General features: G+C 38.5%; 2 protein-coding genes across 2 annotated transcripts in view; one reads left to right on the top strand and one right to left on the bottom strand.

Annotated features, from left to right (window-relative positions):
* Positions 1-562: 562 nt before the first annotated feature.
* On the bottom strand, positions 563-6,534 carry angel2 (angel homolog 2 (Drosophila)). Its single transcript, XM_077220625.1, has 9 exons — positions 6,339-6,534; positions 5,277-5,761; positions 4,963-5,189; positions 4,378-4,447; positions 3,795-4,216; positions 3,206-3,314; positions 2,154-2,193; positions 1,740-1,906; positions 563-1,442 (listed from the first exon to the last, which is right to left on the bottom strand). The coding sequence occupies exons 1-9, from the start codon at positions 6,386-6,388 to the stop codon at positions 1,291-1,293; spliced, it is 1,722 nt and encodes a 573-aa protein (XP_077076740.1). The 5' UTR covers positions 6,389-6,534; the 3' UTR covers positions 563-1,290.
* Positions 6,535-6,570: 36 nt separating this feature from the next.
* LOC143729397 (uncharacterized) overlaps positions 6,571-24,174 on the top strand; it is a 44,185-nt gene continuing 26,581 nt past the window's right edge. The window contains exon 1 of the transcript XR_013199994.1: positions 6,571-6,662. The gene's annotated coding sequence lies outside the window, so the exon portion shown is untranslated. The remainder of the gene's footprint in view (positions 6,663-24,174) is intronic.

Raw genomic sequence — 24,174 nt, 5'->3', positions numbered from 1 at the left:
ATGATGATCTGGGTTTTTAATCTGAGAATCAGAGAAAAGGGCCAGTCTAAATGCAAGAGTTTTTGCAAATCTAATTAGCAGGGTTACTATAGTTAGCTAAACTAAATAAAATAAACATTAACTGAAATAATACAAAAACTTTATTTTATTTCAGCTAGTTGCCAAAGCATCATTTTAATGTAGTTTAACTTGATGTATACTAATAACTAATGTAAATAACTATACAAATAAAAATGTAGAAGAACTATAAATATATAGACGATAACACAATAAAATAACTCCAAATAGTAGAGCAAAGTGCTAGCAACGCCAAGGTCATGGGTTCTATCCCCAGAGAAAGCAAAAACTGATAAAATGTGCATCTTGAATGCAATGTAAGTCGCTTTGGATAAAAGCATCTGCCAAATGCATTAATGTAAATGTAATATTTAAAAAAAAATGTAACTTATTTTTTTATTATAAATTATATTTTATATATACAGTATGTAAATATATATATATAAGGATATATAATATAAAAAATGAACTGCAATACAACACAACAAAAATACTTCAACAGCTGTAAGATAAAATCACTTTTTATTTTTCCACTTTTTATTATAATCTTTTATAAATCAAGGTCTGAAACGGAGATGCCTTGTAAAACCTTGAAAATAAAAAAATATGAACATATTCATCAAATAGCTTGCTTAGAATCAAAGCTGCCATAATTCACAATAAAACATCCCTAATTTAATGGGTATAGTATGAATGTCCCATTATTAACTGGAAAATGCAGGTATCTATGCTCACAACTTACAGACAAGTTCCACTTCTGCTTTAAGATTGATACAGACAGTCTTAAAGGAATAGTTCACTTAAAAAATAAAATTCTGTCATAATTTACTCATGTTGGTCCAAACTTTTATGAATTTCTTTCTTTAAGGAAGATATTTTAAAAAATGTTGGTAACCAGACAGTAGATGGACCACATTGACCTCCATTAGCATGAGGAAAAAAACACCATGGAAGTGAATGGGGCCCATCAACTGTTTGGTACTTCTTTTGTGTTCAACAGAAGACAGACATTCATGCAGGTTTGAAACAACTTGAAGGCGAGTAAATGATGACAGAATTTTCCTTTTAGAGTGAGCTATCCCTTTAAGAGAATCTGTGAATCATTTCTTTACTGGTGTGAAAAAACGGTTTACATTGTACCGTGAGTTTGTTAAACAATTTATCTTCTGGCCACAAAAGGATTTAAAGGCTGTAGGATCATCGCAAACACTTTTCGTTCTGTCAGCCATCGGCTCAAGGGTGTAGACGGAAGCGTGTCAAAAGCGGCAGGTGGTCAGAGGAGTTATGCTGGTTGGGAAGGCCATTAACCTCATGGAGTTCATCTTTCCCTACCAGGGCTAACCTGCCCAGCAGCTGCAGACCCTTCTCTGGTGTCACACTGCATTCTGGGTAAGTGTGGAAAAAACAAAACACTATTGTAATCAGCAGCGGGAGCAGAAATGTTGCTGTTGAATGTACTGCACTGCAGCAAACTGCAGCATCACAGGTCACATGACTAAAGGAGTGGTGATGTAACATTTATATTGATAGTCTACTGGCATCAGCTTCTACTTTGAGGATATACATATTCATGTGGCGACAGCAATCGCAATAGCTGTAGTAATAAATCATCTGAATGAAATGTTACATTAAACAACAACTGATATTTCCGAGGAAAGAGAATAGTAATGTAATGGTCAAACCTGCTTGAGCCATCACATCCCCCGGTGCCGCGGAGTAGAAGATGTAATCGACAGTGATGGCTGTACGTGAGTGACATGTGGTGATCTCAGACTGACCGCTCTCTTTGAGATAGTGCGAGTACGCAGAGGTCAGCTTTAAACCGTGCTCTATGCTGGGCTCGGTGAAACTACAGAACAGAACACATGAGAGAAGAACGATTACTGTTAAAAACATTTAAGTTCGACACGCTGAGAAAATACATCACGGGAGTTGTCAAATTTCTTCAGCTTAGATTTGCTGAACAGCACTGACTGTCAAGATTTTAAAACATCAACAGCTAAGAAACACAAAACGAGCTACAGAAACTATGGGCAAGGGTTTATATGAGTGAATCAAGCAAGGCACTGTAGAGATATATTGAGATTTATATTTACCCATCCAGTTCTGTTTGCTCCAAATCCTTCAAATCAGAATCTGTGTAAATAATTCAAACTAAATGTTAGCAGCTGCATATTTAAAGCTATTCCAGAATGCCATTACAGACCGGACTCTGTTTAAATCAATATTAGACTATACTACACTGTAAATTTACACTAAATGTCAAAGTTTCTTTCAAAGTGCATACAGTGGCCCCAAAAAGCATTTGGACACTTAAGCCAAATTAAAAAAAAAATATATATATATATATATATATATATATATATATATATATAAAATATTTAAACTTTAGGCAAATGCCACTTACTTATATATACAAGTAAGTGGCATTTGCCTAAAGTTTAAATGATAAAACAATAGATATATTGGAGACATATTTGGATGTATTTGGACACTAGATTAAACCAGATGAATTAACATAATTTGCCCTAAATTACAGAATTCATGCATCATAAATCCTTTTTCAATGACAGCAGCTAATTAAAATTCACTTCAAAAATGACTAAAATGAAAGTGTTTGTCTTTTAAGAAAAGGTCTAGCATAATTTATTTTCACATGCCACTTTGTTTGATATTTTGAATCTAATCTTATAACAATCATACATTTGTATTTATGACATAACTGTTTAGGGTCTCCTGTATTTTCTGTAACTGTTAATAACAGAGCAGGAAAAAAATGTCCCCATAATGGTTATCATACACTACCGTTCAAAAGTTTGGGGTCAGTATGTAAAATAAATATATATACATATTACTCTTATCCAGAAAGAATGCATTAAATTGATCAAAAGTCACAGTTAAGCAATTACATTGTTATAAAATATTTATATTCCAAATAAATGCTGTTTTAATAGAAAACAGCTTTTTAAAATAGTAATAATTTTTTTATATATAATATTTTTAATAAAAGTTTTTACAGTTGTCATTATAAATAACATTTAAAATACACTGTGGAACATAATGTTTGTTGTTACAGTTTTCAAATGTTCTTAGAAAATATTATTTTCTGTTTACAGTATATTATATGTAATAAGGGCTGAAAGGTGACCTGTTGTTTGGCTTTCGTACTGGCACTGCTGAGAGATGCCCAGACATTTGGGCCAAATTGGCACAGTTAAAATACGCTGCCCTCTTGGGTTCTCCTCCTGTCCTGACACCTGCAAAATCAAGTCAGAAAATTTAAGAGATGCCAAAACTGTGGCTGCATCCGAAATCACATACTTCCCTACTATATAGTAGGCAACGACACCATGTGACAAAAGAAATAAGTCCAAATTCACAGTACTCATAAAAGATTAGACAATAAGTACCCGGATGACCCACTTCTTCTGGCGAGATTCTGAAGTGCGCATACGATGGAAGCTTTACTATCCCATGATGCCATGGGAGGGGAATTATGAATGGAGGTGAAGCGATGTAACTGACGCTGGTAGGTCACATGATAATGACATCATGGCGAATGTAGTAGGTCCAGATAACATTCATACCACACACTCATACTATATAGAATGTACTTTTTAGCGGTTGTGAAGTAATTACTTATTCAAATTAAGTACCTACTCAATAGAGTATGCGATTTCGGACGCAGCCATAGTCTGAAAAGATAAAAAGCAAGGAAGTGCCCCAAGATTCTCTACCTTCCCAATAGTTATGCCATCATAGTCCAGTCTGCTGTCCTTAATAAAGCGATACAGGGGAGACCAGGGAATGGAGTTAAAATCCCCACAGAGCAGCACAGGACAAACGCTGCTGTCAGGTAACTGGGCCACCCGGTTTATCTCTGCCAGCAGCATAGCCAGCTGGGCCAGTTTAATGTCCCCGCGCCTAGGGTTGTACAGTAAATGTGTGTTGGCCACACAGATGTTGGTGAGAGAGCTATGAGGGTCAATGGGCCGCAGCAGAACGATCAGGCCCACGTTATCACGGTCCAATAGAGGGATGCCATGCCGGAAATACTCCACGGGATGACAGGAGACCAAAGAGAAGCGCTCACGTTTGAAGACCACAGCACATCCGTCAGGCTTAAGTCCCGTTCTCCGTTTGTATTCACAATGGTAGCCTGTTTTAAGGGCAGAGAATTGCTGCGCTAAAAATTAAGTGCTATTCCTCTCTATTGATTTGATACAGTATGGTTAAAAAGAGTCCATTTGTGAAAATAGACAAAATAAACAAACAAAACTAAAGAGAAATAAAGAGTCATCAAGGAAGTAAAGCAAGTACCTAAAGATTCTAGCGAGGGTTTGATTTGTTGTTTATAGTGGTCCTCTTGCACCTCCTGCAGGCACATTATCTATAGCAAAAAAAGTTATTGCAGATATTTTAAGAAAATCATCCATTCTTGTCCACTGAATATAAAAACAAAGCATCGTTAGGCATTTACTCACTTAAAGTTAGTCTTTTTAATAACCCTGCTAAATGTAATCTTTATCAAATCTTAAAATCGATGTATCCAACCTGGCATTTACCGTTACCAGTCATAACAATAACGGCTTATTTATATTAACCGTGATTTAAATATCTGTGTATCCCTACCATTACATAAAAATAATATAAAAGGCTCTAGTCTAGAATGTATAATGTCTGTACACTCTGAAGTAAGAAATTTGCTGTCAAAAAGTTCAAACCAGTCAGACAGTTCTGAATGGCATTTTAGTAGTGATGTGTGACTGGTAACAATGTACGGTATTAAACACAAAAGGCCAGAGAATGTAACCCAGCAATTTTACCTAAATAGGTTTTACATGGAAATTAGAAATAATGAAATATTCCACAAATGATTATTTCAAGAAAAGCCCATTCACTTACATCAGCACTGTGTTGTTCCAGCTCTTTGATGATGTTTGAAAACCTGTGTCGCCAGTCCAGAACGGGAGGATTACAGTGTCTGTAAAGGTATGTGTTATCACAGAGCAGGTCTTGCGAGAGGATATTGTAGGACATCACAGAAAAATCAAACGGCCATTTTTGTTTCCCTCCTTTCGCAGATGCAGCATTACAAAGTTGAGAAAGATCCTCCCATTGTCTCTTCAACTCTGTGAAGTGAACAGTTTGTGGATTTGACTTTTTATTCACAACTACATACATCAATATAAATTAAAAGGAACATCCAAATTATTCACCTGGTGTGGCTGCAGTCCTCTCTGGGCTTGAAGGAAATTTCCCAGGAGGCACTGGAATACCGGTTACACAGCGTAGCCATTCAGGACTTCCCTTTGGACTCCTGCTGCCATTTGGAGGTATACGTTCAGGTGAGCGTTGAGATCTTTCCCCTGCCGGCCTCCCATCCGCGCTCTTCCTCCTCTTTGGAGGTGGCTCCCGTTCAGAACGGTCCATCAGAAATGCAGAAAGGTGAAGGCCTCGTCTGGGTTGAGTGTGTGGCAATATGTCAGATCGCCTCCAGGAACTCCAGTTGTACGGATCCGGAGGTCTCGGGGGCCTGTTGGAGAAGTGTCTGACAGTGCTGAAGGAGGAAGAGGGATGCTGCCGGTGAGGTGGTTGTGTCCACCATAAATGACTAGGCTGATACCAGTGTCTCCAGTTGTTGTAAACGGTCTGAGCTTGTGGAAAGCCCACTGTGCTCAGGTAACGGCCAAGCATGGGATGACTGCAAGAGGAAAGAAAACCTCATTCATTATACCACAGAGCAAACTTTTAGAAATATTTATCATGGTTTTACTCTGAAACAAGTACACTAACTGAAGTTGCTTTGCCTGAAATATTGTTGAATCATTATAAATAAGACTTTTTATTAAGATTTTTTTTTTACTATAGCAGTTATGGTTTGTATTGTAAATGTGTTTATGCTACAATTTTTTCTAATATCATAGTTAGAAACTAAGCATGGAAATCAAGAGTCACTCATGCTTTTACCTGTGGTTACAATAGTTATATAAAAATTCCACAGTTAAACTATGCTATTGCAATCAATAAATGAGCACAATGAACTGTATATACATAAATAAAAAATGACCTAATTTACGACATGATATACATTTCAATGTATTTATTTATAGAAACAATCCATGATATATATTATATTTTTTTATTATTTACTTATTTTTATTTTGTCTGTTAAAACCTTCCATAATTATGTTGATATATTAAAATAGATGATAGTATCATGCCGTTTTGCTTTTGATAGTCGCATATAGTCAAAACTCACAATCCATATATGAACTTACTCGGGAGACATTCCTGGTCTGACATAATTAGAATTAGTGTGTCGAGGCATGTAACGTCCTCTTATCGTAAACCGACTCTTTTTAGTAACATCTGAGCTGAGTGAAACCCGAAAACTGTTGTGAAAAGACGTCTACTGTTGCTTCATGCTAACACAACAAACACAGACTGTCGATGGCGTTTGAATATGACGTCACCAGCCATGTCCGAATCTCGTGAATGAATCATTATTTTGAGTCGGATCATTTCTATGAATTACTATCAGCCGAGAACCAGAACCGACGCTTGAATGTAGTACACCGATGATTTGAGTGACGGCGCGAAAAGTAAGTAACTAAAGCAGTTTGTAGAGCCATCAGGACATTATATAGAAATAATAATAGTGCTATTAAATTATACTCACCAATATTAATTTTGTCACATGGAGTTAGACATGCTTATTCGCTTGACTCTCAATTTTTAGCTCTGCATATTTCTAGTAGTAGGCTAGACAAGGAAAGGCAGGTTTATAAATATAGCACATTTCATACACTATGGCAATTCAAAGTGCTTTACATAGAAATTAATTATAATAATCACAAAATAAAACCAAGGATAAAACCGTTCAAAATGTTTACATAGAAAGCAATTAAATTCACACTATGGCAATGGTGTGCTATGGTACTAACTATATGGTAAGTTAGTAGTTAATACAATTGACTATCGACAAACTATCATAAGCCAGCTGGTTAATTGACATTAACAAAGACCAACAAACAATATTTAGGCTAGCTAAACTAAATATAGACCCTAAAGGAAAACCCAAAGGAAACTCTACTCTTGGCTGAGAGACTTGTCGATAAGAGGAAGATTTTTACTCTCTAAAGCTGAAATATTGTCGAGACTCACATGAAGCTCTCTCCTTGAAGTTGATAAAGGAACATTTAAAAAAGCTTGAAAGCATGTTAAATAATTTTGTTTGGAAAAATACAAGAAAAAAAAGATTATTAAAATTTCCTTCACTTTGGAATATTATCCCTAATTGTATTTTCTCTAAAGTTGGTGGCCTGGATTTTCTACTTTAAACTATAATGTTACAAAGATCCATATCAAACTGTTTTTAATTTCCATTAGCAGATGCTTTTGGCCTGGTCCCTAATACACAAACACAACTTTTCACCTCACGGATATTATGGAACTATAAGGGTATTCTCTACAAGAATAAATCACTTTTCTTTGACAACTGGTTCAAAAACAAGCTTTTTTTAGTTTTTAACTCAAATGTCAGACTTTATAACTATTCAGATTTTTTTTACAGAAAAATAAAATTCCTATAACTGCTAATGAATATGCCATTGTTTCCAATGCCATTCCCTGTGAAATGGCTTTTCTCTTGCAAGGGACATTTCCATGTAGGCCTACTTACTCTCTGAACCTAACTGACACAGTGATCGGAAATATATGCTTTTCTGTAGAGTGACAAAAGAATAATTATAAAATAAGAGCTCTCTTCCAGACAGATAATAACAATTCCTTGTGTAGTAATACCATATTTGAATAATATTGTAGAGAATCTTTGGAGGAATTATGGTCTTTGCCTCATAAGTATCTTCTTATCAATAAAGTAAAAGAAATAACATTTTTATTAATTCATAAATGTTAGCCGACCAAAGCCTTTCTTTGGAAAATAAGTCAGACATTGAAGTTAATTGCTGCTTTTGTCACTCTTCTGAGGAAGATGATAATTCACTTGTTTTGGCAATGCACTCACACACACAGAGAAATGTTGGTCAGATTTGTTAATGTTTATACAATCTTATTTTGTAAGTGACTCTTTCTTTCTGTTTTAAAGAGGTTTTCTTTGGATTGTTTGACTACTCAAAAAAGAGAATATAGGGAAATATTACACAATTTGTTTCCTACTAGCCATATTTCAAATACATAAACAAAAATGTACTGGCTTTAAACCTCTTTTTTCTCTATTCAAAGATGATCTAGAAGTAGGCCTGGAAACTATCCAAAGCTCTGCTAATCCCAAAGTAGCGAAAACTATCTCTATATTCATCCTTTTTGTCCTCTTGATGTGTAAATGTATTACATTGTTGTTGTTATTGTTGTTATTTTGTTACATTGGCAATCTTCCATGTTTATCTGTATTGCCTTAATGCTTTGATGTTTTGGACTGTTTAACAAAAAACAAACAAAAAAACCTGATCGAAAGAATCGATTCGCGGAAAGGATTCAGACTCAAACTAGTCATGACGGAAAGCATTATGTGACAAAATACTAGAACGGTTGGTCCTCCACAGGCAAATTTAGTTACAGTAACGTTAAATATAGACATCTGATTGTTTTTGAGCAGACTGATGATAACCCTGGGCATGGAACTGCCGTTATCACGGTTAGATCGTTAGAATAGGCCTATTCATTAAGATTTGCGTTGCATATATAAGTAAACATCCACTGGTTTGTTGAAATAGCGTTTCACTTACCGGTGCATTTTACAGATAAAACTATGCAGCAGTGTCGATAAACACACCGCGGAACTCTCGATCCATCCAGATATTAAATGAATGTTGTCGGTGACCCAGTGGAATGCTCAGCTTGTCGTCTCTTGTCTGCCTGTCTGTCTGTCTTCTCTGACCGTAGGGTTTCGTGCTGTTGTTACAAAACATTTGTGCGAAGCTTTTCAGATGCAATGGAGCAGTCACATCTCGAACGTTTGGACTTTTCTAAATATTTATTTATTTATGTTAGTAATTTGCGACTCATAGAGTATAAGTTAAATTCTAATAGATGTTATCCTATCAAGACAAAATATGTGTAGGCTACCTATTATTAGGGGATAGCCTACAAAAGAGTTCCTGTGGGTTCAATGGGTTTATATATGTATTCTGTGAACAAAAGTTGTAACCACTAGACGTCACTCTTGTATTGCAGATCCCGGGTCAAATTCCTGCTCTACTCGCCTACTCAGAAAACAAATGGCCTTTTCAGAATTGAAATGGTTAACTTTGGTCATTCTCAGGCCAGGGTAAACAGAATCCTCGGTTATCATGTTTCATATATCACACTTTTCATACATTTGCTGTCAGGTAAACCCGGCAAAGACACGCATCCTGTTTAATTACTTAATTATTAATGTGTAAATGTTGCCATGTAGATCTGCTCTAGTGTAAGTTTCCTGAAACATACAGCAAAAATAATAGTATGTATTTATTACTCCAATTATAAATTAAAGTCATTACGAAATCAAAATTTTTGGAATATTGAAGTATTTATTATAAATGATTTATCTGTGCACATTTTTTTTTTGTTAAATGAATGTGCCCGCCTGCTCTTTCATCAAAACTTGCCAATCAACAATCCAATCAGTTATCGATAGACAAAAGTCCCCGCCCCCTGACATTTTTTCCTGTTCAAGAAGCCGTTTCACTATGTGTCACAATAAGGAAGAATAGACCATCGCAACTTTCATTTCACGCTGATTTTAAGACTAAGCGTGAGAGTTTTTGCAACTGTACAAAGCAAATTATTATTTAATAAGTTAAACAACTTGGGTGGTTTATGATTGTTTGTCTGATTCAAAAGGACTCACTGTAGGATTTTAGAACTAAGTAAGGTCTCTGTAGCAGGTCTTTAAAACCCAGGGTTATCAGAATCAGAAACAGGTTTACTTCTAAGTGTGATGTACACACAAGGAATTTACCTTGGCATTAAGTGAAAAGTGAAAGTGACACGTGATGGCCAAGTATGGTAACCCATACTTGGAATTTGACCTCTGCATTTAACCCAACCAAGTAAGTGCACACACATTAGGAGCAGAGTAGTGAGTAGTGAACACACACACTGCAAACGTGGATACACACAGCCTTGAGTGGCGCCCAGGGAGCGATTGGGGGTTAGGTGCCTTGCTTATGGACACCTCAGTCATATTCCTGCCGGTACTGGAATCGAACCAGCAACCTTTGGGTCACCAGTCCAACTCTGTTACCGTTAGGCCATGACTGGCCATAATGGTAAAAATTAAAGCTTCCAGTTCGCACATAAAAATAACAAGACACATTACATTTAAGAATAAAAAATATAAAAAAGTATAAAGACACAAATAGGTTTAGTCTGAATAAACATTTACTGATAATGAACATACTTGCAGTATTGTGAATCTTAATATGAATAAATAGGATATTGCACAAAAAAGTTGCATTTAATTGTTCAAGAGGGAAATAGCCGGTGAGAAGATTTGTTCCTGCGTCTAGATGTTCTAGTGTCTCTGAGGCGCCGTCCGGATGGCATCGGTTCAAGGTTGTGGCCGGGGTGAGTGGAGTCTCTGATGATTTTACCTGCCCCTTTAAGAGTACAGGTCCTGGAGGCCGGACAGTCCGTTGTAGTCTCCTGATGTCTGATTTTGTGCGTGAACCAAACCAAACAGCTATAGATGAACATAGAGCAGACTCAATGATGGCTGAGTAGAACTGAATCAGCTGCTCCTGTGGCAGGTTGAACTTCCTCAGCTGGCGAAGGAAGTACAACTGGGCCTTTTTATTATGGAGTCCCGATGTGACTGTCCCACTTCAGTGAGATGGTAGTGCCCAGAAACCTCAATGACCACTGCTTCCACAGTTCTGTTCATGATGTTTTTATAGCAAAAATAGATTTTAAGAATAAGGTTGAGCAAAGATTTTGAATTAGCAATGCAAATCAAGCATGGGAGGGATTAAATACAATAATGGGTAGGGAAGGAAAAAAACAAAGTGTAAACGTGGCAGATTGTGGCAAATTTGTTAATGATTTAAAGCTCCAGTAGGTAGCTTTTGTAAACAAATATTTGTTAAAACTGTCATTATGTCCTGAAAGTAGAATATGAGACAGATAATCTGTGAAAAAAATCAAGCTCCTCTGGCTCCTCCCTGTGGTCCTATTGCCATTTGCAGAAATACACCACTCCCGGTCAGAAACAACCAATCAGAGCCAGGAGGAATGTCTTAGCAGTGTCAATCACGCTCGTGTACGCGCTGATCACCCCTCTCTTGCACAGCGCGAGCGCGTACCGTCGTTCATGTCTCTCCTGTTCGAACTCGTTCATCCAAATGAACGAATCTTTTTTCGAGTCATTTCGTTCATTCAACGAACGAAATGACTCGAAAAAAGATTTGTTCATTTTGATGAACGAGTTCGAACAGGATCACGAACGTGCATCACAGAACAGAACAAGGCGAGCATTTGTGCTTATAAAACTTAAAGTTTTTTATTTATTTTTGAAATGACCGATCGTTTCGCTAGATAAGACCCTTATTCATCGTCTGGTATCGTTTAAAGCCCTTTGAAGCTGCACTGAAACTGTCATTTGGTCCTTGAAACGTTTGTGTCCTATTGAAGTCCATTATATGGAGAAAAAGCCTGGAATGTTTTCATCAAAAAACTTAATTTATTTTCGACTGCAGAAAGAAAGACAGGGACATCTTGGATGGCATGGGGGTGAGTAAATTATCAGCAAAAGTTTTTTTTAAAGTGAACTAATCATTTAACGTTATCTTAGTAGCTATTTATAACTTATAGAAAGAGTGCAACTTTACAAAGTTACATGTATTGCAAAATACATAATGATTTGAGGACCAAGTTTGTTGTCAAAGTATGGGCAGGCCATAGTCAATGTAAAGCATATTGTTGATGTTTCGCCCCTACTAGTGAATGTTCCATAACTGTTTATAATCCGCCGTCATCGGTGGTCCTGCTTACTAGCCTGCGCGTTCACGGCAGGCTCCGCTGTGGGGGAGGAGCTGTGGAGGGAGGAGCTGTGGGGGGAGGAGCTGTGGAGGGAGGAGCTGTGGAGGGAGAAGCTGTGGAGGGAGGAGCTGTGGAGGGAGGAGCTGTGGGGGGAGGAGCTGTGGAGGGAGAAGCTGTGGGAGGAGGAGCTGTGGAGGGAGGAGCTGTGGAGGGAGAAGCTGTGGAGGGAGGAGCTGTGGAGGGAGAAGCTGTGGGGGAGGAGCTGTGGAGGGAGAAGCTGTGGGGGGAGGAGCTGTGGGGGAGGAGCTGTGGAGGGAGAAGCTGTGGGGGAGGAGCTGTGGAGGTAGGAGCTGTGGAGGGAGGAGCTGTGGAGGGAGAAGCTGTGGGGGAGGAGCTGTGGAGGGAGGAGCTGTGGGGGAGGAGCTGTGGAGGGAGAAGCTGTGGGGGGAGGAGCTGTGGAGGGAGGAGCTGTGGGGGAGGAGCTGTGGGGGAGGAGCTGTGGAGGGAGAAGCTGTGGGGGGAGGAGCTGTGGGGGAGGAGCTGTGGAGGGAGAAGCTGTGGGGGGAGGAGCTGTGGGGGAGGAGCTGTGGAGGGAGAAGCTGTGGGGGAGGAGCTGTGGAGGTAGGAGCTGTGGAGGGAGGAGCTGTGGAGGGAGAAGCTGTGGGGGAGGAGCTGTGGAGGGAGGAGCTGTGGGGGAGGAGCTGTGGAGGGAGAAGCTGTGGGGGGAGGAGCTGTGGAGGGAGGAGCTGTGGGGGAGGAGCTGTGGAGGGAGGAGCTGTGGGGGAGGAGCTGTGGAGGGAGAAGCTGTGGGGGGAGGAGCTGTGGAGGGAGGAGCTGTGGGGGAGGAGCTGTGGAGGGAGGAGCTGTGGGGGAGGAGCTGTGGGGGAGGAGCTGTGGAGGGAGGAGCTGTGGAGGGAGGAGCTGTGGGGGAGGAGCTGTGGAGGGCTGTAGTGCAGCAGAGAGCAAGGGGGTCGGACCTGTAAGTTGTGCTTCTTCAAATTTTCAGGCTAAGTCAACATTTTCTCAAAACTCCCTACTGCAGCTTTAAACATCTATGGAAGATACGATGTGAGAGACTCAAACATAGGCTGCAATATTACCTGTGATCAGATTGGTAGCTATGATCATATACAGCTTTCTGAAGAAGAGGTAGCCATGTGTCTCTCTAAAATCAGACCAAATAAAGCCCCTGGGCCAGATGGCCTTCAAGGAAGGGTGCTAAAGGCATGCTCAGTCTCAACAGCTTAAAGGGGTTCTTACTCAGCTGTTTCAAATTTTGCTGAATTGTGGCTTTCCATGAGTTTGTTTTTCCAAACTCATGGAAGAAATCCACAATAATACCTGTGCCTAAAGTCTCTAGGGCTACAACCCTTGGAACTTTAGACCAGTGGCACTCACTCCACTCTTAGCCAAGTGTATGGAGAGAGTGGTCAGCACCCATCTTATGTCTTGTGTTGGGAATCAACTTGACCCCCTTCAATTTGCCTATGGGTCACACAGGGGCACAGAGGACACAACACTTACTCTTGCACATCAAATAGCTAAACACCTGCAACAACCAAAATCACTTGCTCGGGTTCTTTTTATTGATTTTACTTCTGCTTTTAATACTATGCAAATTGATATTTTTTTAGAACAACTTCATAGGATGAAGGTGAATGGCGGCTCATTCAATGGGTTAGAAGTTTCTTAACTGATTGCCCTCAGAGGGTCTTAATGAATGGGGTCTACTCAGATGAGATTATAAATACTGGAGCACCACAAGGCTGTGTGTTGTCCCCTTTGCTGTTTTCAATTTATATAAATGACATGACTGTGCACAGCACCAATGTTAGTTTACTTTAATATGCTGATGACATGGCCTTGGTAGGACTTCTCACAGAAAATAATGCAGCACATGAGGAAGCTTACTTTAGCCAAGTCACTTTACTGCAGAACTGGTGTCAGACTGTTAAACTGGAAATGAACGTGACTAAAACAAAAGAACTTATAATACAAACGAAACCAAGAGGAGCCAGTAACATCGCCCCTGTTGTACTTAACAGCCGACCTGTGGAGGTAGTAGAAAAATGTACGTACTTGGGTACAATCATTGATCGCACTTTACATTTTTATGTTAACTCAGAGAATGTTTTTAAGAGAGCTAACCAGCGATTGTTTTTAATTAGAAAGTTGAGGAGCTTCAGGGTCAGTCAACACATTCTTGAGATGGCATATAGGGGCCTGGTAGAAAGCATTTTACAGTTTAATATAACAGCTTGGTATGGCAACCTGAATGTGAAAGACAAAAACAAGCTTTCCAAAATTGTTAATATTGCAGGGAAGGTGATTGGCAAGTCACAAAGGCAGCTTGGGGATGTATTTGATAGGGCGGTACTCAGGAAGGCCAGACAGATATCAGTAGACACCCTACACCCACTCAACTCAGAGTTTGAGTTGCTCCCATCTGGCGATAGATTCAGGGTTCCAAGGGCAAGCCGGAACATCTATGAGAGATCTTATATTCCCTATGCCATACAGGAACTTAATTCAATCTGAAAACATTTTTTGTCGCTGCGCTGCTTTCCATTTCTGTTGTTGTATGTTGATGGTGGTACTGTCATACTCTTAATTGTGTGTATTTTTGAAATTTTAACTGTGGCATCTCTGATGCATATCTTTTTGGAGAAGTCGAAGTCAAATTTCCACCAAGGTGGACAATAAAGTCTAATGATAATAATAATGGTGAGTGGGGGGAGTGCTGGGGTGTTTCTCCTCCTCCTGAAGTCCACTATGATCTCCACTGTTTTGTGTGTGTTGAGCCCCAGGTTGTGATTATGACTGCCCCAGAGAGCCAGTTATCCGACGTCTTGTCTGTATGCAGACTCGTCACTTTCCTGGATGAGGCAGATGACAGAAAACAGAGCTGAACACAAAGATTAATCAAACTCGTATACCTACAGGGGCCGGTTTCACAAAGCTATTTTAGACCGGTCTATAGTGTTAGACAAGCCTAAAATTTGCTCATAGAATAGTCTAATGCAATTTAGACTGTTTCACAAAAATAAAGACTGACTTCATTTAGACCAAAAAAAAATTAGACACCTTACCCAAGGCTAACACTCTGTTACCTTGGTAACCAGCAATAACAATCAGTTACATTACAAACAGCCAAAAGAAAAGGGAAATTGGCTCTTAATTTGTGGTTTGCTGACGACGTTATGGAGATAGCTATGAGAAGGGAAAGGGTTTATAGGATAGTTCCTCTTAAATATTTATTTTTTGGCATCTTGTACCATGTTTTTGTATCTTTTCTGTATGTCTTTAACGCTCCGCTCAACGGTCGGATTAACGCTGTTAACTGTCGTAGCAAGGCCCCAGATTAACTTGTGTTCCATATTTATGATATTGCTGGCTAATGTGAGCATTTTCCAAAAACAATGCAGTCACGGCCCCATAAATCCAGACCTTTTTGTTACCTTTTTGTTAATAAGGCTGTTGATCAACACTCTCCAGCCATCTGCCTGGCAGCATGACCTTACCCACCGACACAGTCCATTAGCTCATATTGCTCTGTGCATTTGCTGCATAAATACCAGTTTTATGAGAACATTTCTTTAAAATCATTATTTGGAGAGGCTGTCAAACCGACAAGTAAATAAACAAATAAGTCCACCGAAATGTCTCCATTTACTAAATATAAATTGGTTGGGTGGTAGGTGTAATTTGGCGTCAAAAACATGTTGATCAGGTTGACACAGCAAGGGACGTTAGAAGAGGAGGTGTTGTGCTGTAATTGGAGGTAATACTGGGAGAAAGACTATAATTAGGAGACAGTAAACTGCAACATTTTGTTAAAATGAGCAGATTTTTTTGTTTTTTTCTTATTGCGATGTCTCAGAAAGGTTTCATTGTTTATAGTTCTGCTTTAAAATTTCTATGCAAACCCCTCCAATTATTATTGTCATGCAAAAACTTAGGGATGAAAAATGAACAGCTTCTTTTATAACACTTGTCAGCCTCAGCAGTTTTGAGGTTCACCTTGGTCCTTTTGACCACACATACATCAAATATTAACATCTGCAGATAACCGTGAGGCAGAAGGCTCAAGAAGTGTCACGGTAAATGGGTCAAAGTACGGAGATCTTGCATAAATTTAGTCTGACGTGTGAAATGCATTTTCAAGTCTTTCCTTCCCGAAGGACAGTATGAGGAAAAGGTCACTGAGAAATGAGACACTATGAAAAGCAATGATTCTCAATAAAGATATGCTCTTTTTTAGAGCACCAACAGTGCACTGCAACTCTTTATAGGATGCCACAACAATGAAACGTCCAATATTTTAAAAAGTCATTAAACTAGTCGGCTAATCTTTCCACCAATAAACGCATAAAGACACATATTATGATTAACACAGCTACTGTATTTAATAGTGATTACTCCTCATTCTCCTCTTCAATGTTCAGTGCTCTCATTACAGTTATGATGAAATTAATTTCAGCCTGTCATGTGTGTAACGTAACAGAACACCGTTTGATCCTGCCTTTGTGTCGTTGTGTGGTTTTGAAGGCCCGGAGGTTTATTACGATTCAGTCTTTACTCGAAACATCAGGTGGCAGGCGTAGATGCAGATTAGTAGTTTTAGCGAGCAAAGGCCATTGCCATCTCACTCTTTAATAGGATCAAGCTGGAGTGTAAAATGTGACTTGAATTAAAGTGTAATTACCTTACAGCAAAGACAAGCCACCAGCGGCTCAGATGCATTGATTTAATAGTAATCGAGTGTGACTCCATGTTCAGCTGGTTGGAAATTGAGCCGTTGTTTAATCTGTTGTTTTATACTATCTTTCCAAAAGGACCGATCCTCAATCATGTTCGCATTTTCACACATGTAAATATTATTTTAGGGATAGAAAATGGATTTTTGGCTCATGTTATACCACAGGAAAATACACCTAATATAAATACTACCATTCAAAAGTTTGGGGTGAGTAAGATTTTTATTTTTTATTTTTAAGAAAAATAAAATACATTTATTCAGCCAGGATTCATTATATTGATCAAAAGTGACAGTAACAACATTTATAATGTTACAAGATATTTCTATTTCAAATGCTGTTCTTTTGAAGTTTCAATTTATCAAAGAAATAGGAAAAACAATGTATCAGGGTTTTGGCTGAAATATTACTGTTTTCAACATTGATAATAATAATAAATTAGCAGCATATCAGCTTATTAGACTAGGAGTAAGGGCTGCTGTTAAAAAAATAGGCTAAGTTATTCTTAAATTGTAAATTATATTTCACAATACTTCTGTACTGTATTTTTGATCAAATAAATTCAGCCTTGGTGAGCATGTAGGGGTGATGGCGCAGTGGATAAGACACATGCCTTTGGTGTGAGAGACCCGTTCGAATCCACTGTGAGACACCAATGTGTCCCTGAGCAAGACACTTAAGGCTGATTTATACTTCTGCGTCGGACCTACGCCGGAGCCTCTACGCCGTAGCTTACGCTTTGGTTTTAATTTATACTTCTGCGTCGTTGTCGGCGTTGACGCACGCAGAGCGAGCATGTGAAACCCGAGGGAGCGGTTTGAGCAGACCAATCACAGCGCTTGCGTCCGCGTACAATAGACGCGTTGTTACATTTTTGGAGAGGTGCACGTCAGGGTACGCCGGAGGGTACGCGCGCTACGCACAGCCTACGGCGTAAGTTCGACGCAGAAGTATAAATTGGGCTTAAGTTCGACGCAGAAGTATAAATTGGGCTTAAGTTCGACGCAGAAGTATAAATTGGGCTTAAGTTCGACGCAGAAGTATAAATTGGGCTTAAGTTCGACGCAGAAGTATAAATTGGGCTTTAACCTAGTTGCTCCAGAGGCGTGCAACCTCTGAAATATAGCAATTGTAAGTCGCTTTGGACAAAAGTGTCAGCTAAATGTAAAAAAAAATTACAAAATAACAAAAGCATGTGATTCTTTGCCAGAATTGATAGAAAACAAAATACAAACAGTTGATACAGTAAGAAACCACTAAATCCAGTAATAATACCAAAAATAAGTATTTACAGTGTACAATTGTGTGAATTGTCAAACCATCTGGTTAGCAGCTGCTCTGGGATAGTTTAAGATGGAACAATTATGTTTCAGATGTTTTCTGAAGATGCCCCTGAATTAGCCATTGTTCCAATCTGACGCCCGAGTGACACAGACAGGTCTAAAGGATGGCAAAGGTTGAGGTAGATAGATTAAGAGCAAATCTTCTAAAATATATGAATTCTCTCTCTAGGCCTGTAAGCAACTGGTCTCACGCCTTGTATCCCTGCCAAACCTCTATTGGGCAGATCAAAAATAAATCTGAATTCTCATTATCTACAACATTCACAATGTCAAAAAAAGATCTATTCATTGATCTCACATCACATTGAAAACACATCAGCTAAGATTAAATGGATTATGAATGAAACCATTGATTCATTTGATATAGAATCACATATAACCTTCGTGTAGTTCAGCAAAGATTGATATACCGTTCAAAGGTTTGGGGTCAGGAAGATTGTTTAAATGACTTTGAAAGAAGTATCTTATGTTCACAAAGATTGCATTATATTGAATATTGTGAACTACTACAATTATAACTCTCTCTCTCTCTCTCTCTCTCTCTCCATAGAGGCAGGCAGATTTTGTATTTATATATATATATAAATAATAATAAAAATATTTCCCTTGGCCTTTGGAATTAAAATATCCCACATCATCACACAATCTTCACCATACCTAGAGATTGGCATGGGGCACTTTCCATAAGATCATCTCTCAATGCAAATCAAACCAGCTATTAGCTTAACTGAAATAACACCATTGCTGCGTTCCAAACCGCATACTTCCCTACTATTTAGTATGGGAAAAGAGTAGGCGAGCGAAAAAGTATGTATTAATCTAAAAGAGTAGGCGAGAATTACCTGGGTGACGTACCAATTATCGCGAGATTTGGACTTAAGTGCGTTCGAATGTGCCTACTTTCCTACTATATAGTAGGCGGAAACAGTACGTGAAGGAAGCAGTACGTTCGAAACATCAGTATTCATAAAAGAGTAGGGGAGAAGTTCCCGGATGGCTTACTGCTTCCGGCCCGATTTTTGAGTGCTCAACCGATGGATAGTCTTTCTGTCCCAGGAGGCCACGCGAGAGCATACGTCATTATCAAACATCACGGAGATCAGCGACGCCGGGGGTTTTCAAATGTGAGTAAACACGGTTCCTTATGTGTTAAACTACAATAGAGTAGAGTTTTTAACTGTTGAAGATGTAAAGTAGTTAGACACTATAGTATAGTTGTGATTTTGCTGTAAAAACATGTTTTGTATAGCTAGCTAACAGGGGAGCTCTAAGCACACGTAACATCTCTAAAGTGGATTTACATAACCATATACATCTTAAACACGCTTATTTAAAATGTCTATTTACATCTGAAAGGAAAATATTGTAAGTATTGACATATTGCAGATGAGCACATCACAACATGAAAAAGACATCTGAGTGATGTATGTGTGGCATTATCATAGGATAGGATCACGTTAATTCACTGTTGTCAACACTGTTGACATTAGACTAATGTGCTGTAAATAAGGTAAATAAACCAATCTATAAAGTAACTAAACATGTTTTTATTCAGACTGGTGTGAGCACTGAGGATGAGGAGCCCAGAGCTGAATCCTGGAAACGGTGCCATGGATGAAACTGTCATAAGATCTCTCCATCTGCCCTTATCGCCTCAGATTGTGAAGCGCAGCGCAGAAACAAGCTCCGGCACGAAGGCACGGTCACCTCTGGTGAATTCATCAGAGTAAAGCCGCAGAATGGGAACCGCTGTGTTGAGATGGCAGTAGGATGTGGGCTTCAGCGCCCAAATACATGCTTGTAGTTTGAATAAAGATTTGTTTCATGTGCATGCATTTGTTTATTGTGTGATGGTTACTTTTATTTGTTCTTTTACTCATTTATTCATGTTTCTTATTGTTGTCAGTATATAAAATATAATTATTTAATGTATGCATTAATTCATTGCTTGACTGACAATTGAGATGTTCACGTGTATTCATGCATAACTCATATGACAAAACAAATTACATTTTGCTTGTTTTATTAAATTATATCATTTTTAGTATATAAAAAAGTAATATAATTAAGTATTGGTCAGCATTTAATATTATTTTGTTTAAGTTTTGGGGTGGGCTAACAATGCAATTCATTCTGAGGTAATATTAATTTTTTATGAGCGATACTTGCATTTTTCGAGTATAAAGTCAACAGTTTCTCCAAAGGAGATCTTCGAGGAGCGGCCCGTCTCCTTGTGCACTGCAGACAGTAAACGCAGAGGAAAACTGTTCTAGGTTGTGCTGTCGAGTTACTGATGTTATGAAGTGTTAGTGCACCTGTCGCTCATATAATTTAAACTTATAAACTTATTACATAAAGATCATGGAAAGATACTAGTTATATCTAACAATGAACAATCATAATGACAAAACAGAAAACATAAAGATCATTGGTTTGTGTACATCATAATATGATATTTATACACATATATACAAAAAGAACAATAACAAGGCTAAATATCTTTAAATATAAATAGTTCTTCATAATACATTAAAAAATAGTTTTGTTGTTATTGTCTGAGGGATGAAACGAGAGGTAAATTCATCAAGAAAAGAGGAAAACTTGAAGGAGAAACTTTTTGGGTATAAAATAAAGAAATTAACAACATATTCAAGAGATAACGATTTTGGGGTTTCTTAAAAATTGTTATAAGGAACTGTGGGTCACATTAGTAGGGTTTAAAATATAACAACTTAAATCAACCCTAAATGTATTCACAAAATAAATTGGCAGCTGTTTCTTCAACAATACCACAAAATGAGCAAGTTTCATCAATATCAAGATATTTACAGATAGATGAATTAAACGTGTCGTTCATCTTTTAAGTTGTTGCGCTTGTGATAACGTGTCGTAGGTCACATGATAACGTCAACATGGCGGATGATGTCCGGATCGCATTCATACTCAATGAGATTTGGCTATAAAGTACCTACTCTTTTAGCGCTCGTTAAGTAAGTACTCATTGAAATTAACTACCTACTCATTGAGAATGCGGTTTGGAACGCAGCCCTCGCCAATCTCTAGGTGTCACGATTAGCCACGCACTTCCTGGGTTAACTTGGACTACATTTCCCATCATGCACCTCCCTGGACTGATTACACCAAACACCATACACCTGTACTGTGCTGATTAATCACACCTGCATCTCATTCACACACACATATAAACCACTTCCACGCACCACACCAGTGTGAAGTCTTGATCTGCCCTGGCCATCATTTCTGAGCGTTATCTTCCCGAGTTTGACCTGTGGATTGTTTATTGTAGCTGACCCTTGTCTGCCTGCCCTGACCCTGGACTGTTTACTGGACTCTGATTCTCTCTGCCTGCCTCGACCCTTTGCCTGTCTACCTGGTTTGTCTCAGCCTTGCCTTCTCTGTTCTGTTTGCCACTGTTTGACCCTGCCTGTTTTGACCATTCCAATTAATGCTGCGAATTGATCCCCTTGTGCCTTTAAAAACAAAAATCTGCCTGCCTCTATGGGAATTTAACATAGGGGTGTCCTGACTTATGCACTCTGTATTTTAAGGAAGAACATTTATTTATGACATTAGTCTTTCACAAAGAAAATTGGTGTCATTAAAGGTTGGATTTTTCCTCATACCTTTAAGGCATTAAGATACATTTCCAAAAGATGATTTTTTTTTTATTCCTCTTTTTAGTCAACTTTAGCATGGGTGTGTTCACTTATGCCATTGTGCTTGTTTCTGTTAAAAGTATGTGTCGTTTCAGTAGTTAAAGAAAGCATTAATCATGTTGATTGACAGCACCTGCAAACTTGGATTCAGACTTCAGTGACCCTGTTCATGTAATCAATCTGTTTTCGTGGCCCTCTGTGGCATATCTTAAGCACAATTTAGAGAACTCTAAAAAAAAAACAGTATGAAAGACATATCAGAATTCATTACTGTTGAGTTATAAGTGCAGTGAAATGTATTGCATACAAGAGTGTAATATTTAATTTAGAAAATGCTGTGAAACATGAATATAAATGGGAATTAGATGCTTGTGTGAACTAATACCCAGGCAAACAGGCCACTTCAGTTTGTAATTTTACCTCCCTTGATTTAAAAATGTCTGAATATTGTGGGATAATGCAAACAAGAATATACAAAAAAACCCTGTGGATCAGATTATCTAGTGGAAGCGCATGTCAGTATGTTACGTTTAGGCGCTTCTAATTTAAATGTACGATTACATAACCATTATTTCATTTCAAGAATATGCACAGGTTAGGAATAATCCAAGGAATAGTTCACCCAAAAATCATTTAGTCACCTGCATGTCGTTCCAAACTTGTATGACTTTTTATTGTGTGGAATAAAAAAAAGATGTTTGAAAGAACATTGGGAACCAAACAGTTTTGTAACAGCTCTTTCTTGATGATGGTTTGTTTTGAAGAGATGTTTTTTTGAAGGATGCTATACAGGAGACAAACTAGATTTGAGGTCATTTGTTGCGGTTTTACTTCGGCTCTGTAAACGCACTAGGAAATAAAACCCTCTGTGTTACGGGTTCAGAAAAGTGTGATTATCCTTCCTTACTACTTCAGCTTGTAGCCAGAGTCTGTGTAAATAAAGTATCACTCCAGAGGGATGTTGTGTTGTGTTCTCTGTATGAAATGTTAATGAACTGAGTGATACCAGAGACCCTCTTGGTTCGTTTGAGGCAGTGGAAAGTTCTATATTGTCTTTAGCTCTCTGACAGCCGTAATGTTCAAACGTTGTCTCAATTTCCAGTTGATTAATGTACCAAGAAGTGGGAATGCATCCTTCCCTGTAGGGAGGGGAAACGCATGCCAATTTGAAGTGTAATTTCATGCACTTCTACTGAGGCATTCAAAAAGCTAGTATTCCTTGCAGGATCAAGCGGCTGGGTAAATGGGTTTGCATGATCTGCCAGCTGTACTGTGGTACAAGGCTTTTATGAAGGTGTTTTACTGGCGTTTGAAAGACCTGAGTGATCCATAACCAAACATCAGTGCATCAATGCATATTCTCACCAAGTACATTTCTTCTCAAGTTTCATGTGCTGTGTCAAACAGGCATCTTGTTCTCTGAAATATTCATTTTGAGCTCCATGAATAGACTTCTAAATGGAATCCTTCTAACTTGTTTCGTGTTTAACATTTCTCATAATTTACCTGAGGTTAACAATTAATCCTGGGTATTCATAAGTTGCCGTTTCACACTGTCAACCTGGGTTAACGTTCTTATTTGCAGTGTCACTGATTGGACAAACGGCACACGTATGCTTCCATAATGACTCTATCATTGCGCATCATCATATCCTATTTATTGCCGACTGTACTGTAAATTTTTTCCTGAATGGACTTTTCACACTATAAAGGTATGCAACAGTCTCTTCTTCACTTCAATTGTTGCGTTTTCTGTCACCATTTTACATTTTTTCCCTTCAAATGCTGAAACTACTGTTTATAAAACGTGCTGTGACTGAATATATGAGGCACGCTGTTGGTTGTCAGTTGCTAAGCATCCAGTCGTAACATTCTAAGAATCGTTCGAATTCACACTGTTCCATAGACTGTAAAAAAATGATGTTCATATTCCACTGTAGAAAAATAAAGCCACTGTAGTAGAGGAAATGCCAGTCGTTGACATGCTGATTTGGAGCCTGAGTCTGCGCAGTAGTGATTCTGAGGTGTATAAGGTATTAAGGTCCCTCCCACAGTTTCAATCACAATGCCGTTACACCCCATTTCTATAGCCTCAAATAACTAACTAAAACAAAACTTATTAGAAAAACACGGTTTGAAGCACAGTATGTGCGAGCTCTTGACGCTAGGCTTAAATGTTTCCCGGCTTGACTGTTAAAAGCAGACGATTGGCTTTCCAGCGGGAGGGGCGGGACATGTGCATACAACCGCCATCTTTGGCGTTACGGGTTTTCCCTATATAGTTGTATTGAGGATCGAGGAAGTGGGATGTCTCTATATAAATAGTCTCTGCTATAAGTAACTTTGCAACTATAT

Source organism: Siphateles boraxobius, unplaced genomic scaffold, assembly GCF_051911475.1.
Source record: "Siphateles boraxobius isolate OS27281-9 unplaced genomic scaffold, OSU_SipBor_1 8, whole genome shotgun sequence".
Classification (NCBI taxonomy): Eukaryota; Metazoa; Chordata; class Actinopteri; order Cypriniformes; family Leuciscidae; genus Siphateles; species Siphateles boraxobius.
This window is presented reverse-complemented; position numbering and strand designations above follow the sequence as displayed.

What these genes read in the sequence shown, in the direction of transcription:
- angel2 (XM_077220625.1), bottom strand. Translation starts at nt 6,388, where the DNA reads ATGCCTCGACACACTAATTCTAATTATGTCAGACCAGGAATGTCTCCC. An exon ending in GAGCAAACAGAACTGGATGG is followed by an intron (nt 1,907 to 2,153) that starts GTAAATATAAAT and finishes TCTGTTCTGTAG; the next exon opens with TTTCACCGAGCCCAGCATAG. An exon ending in GGATGTGATGGCTCAAGCAG is followed by an intron (nt 1,443 to 1,739) that starts GTTTGACCATTA and finishes ACACTTACCCAG; the next exon opens with AATGCAGTGTGACACCAGAG.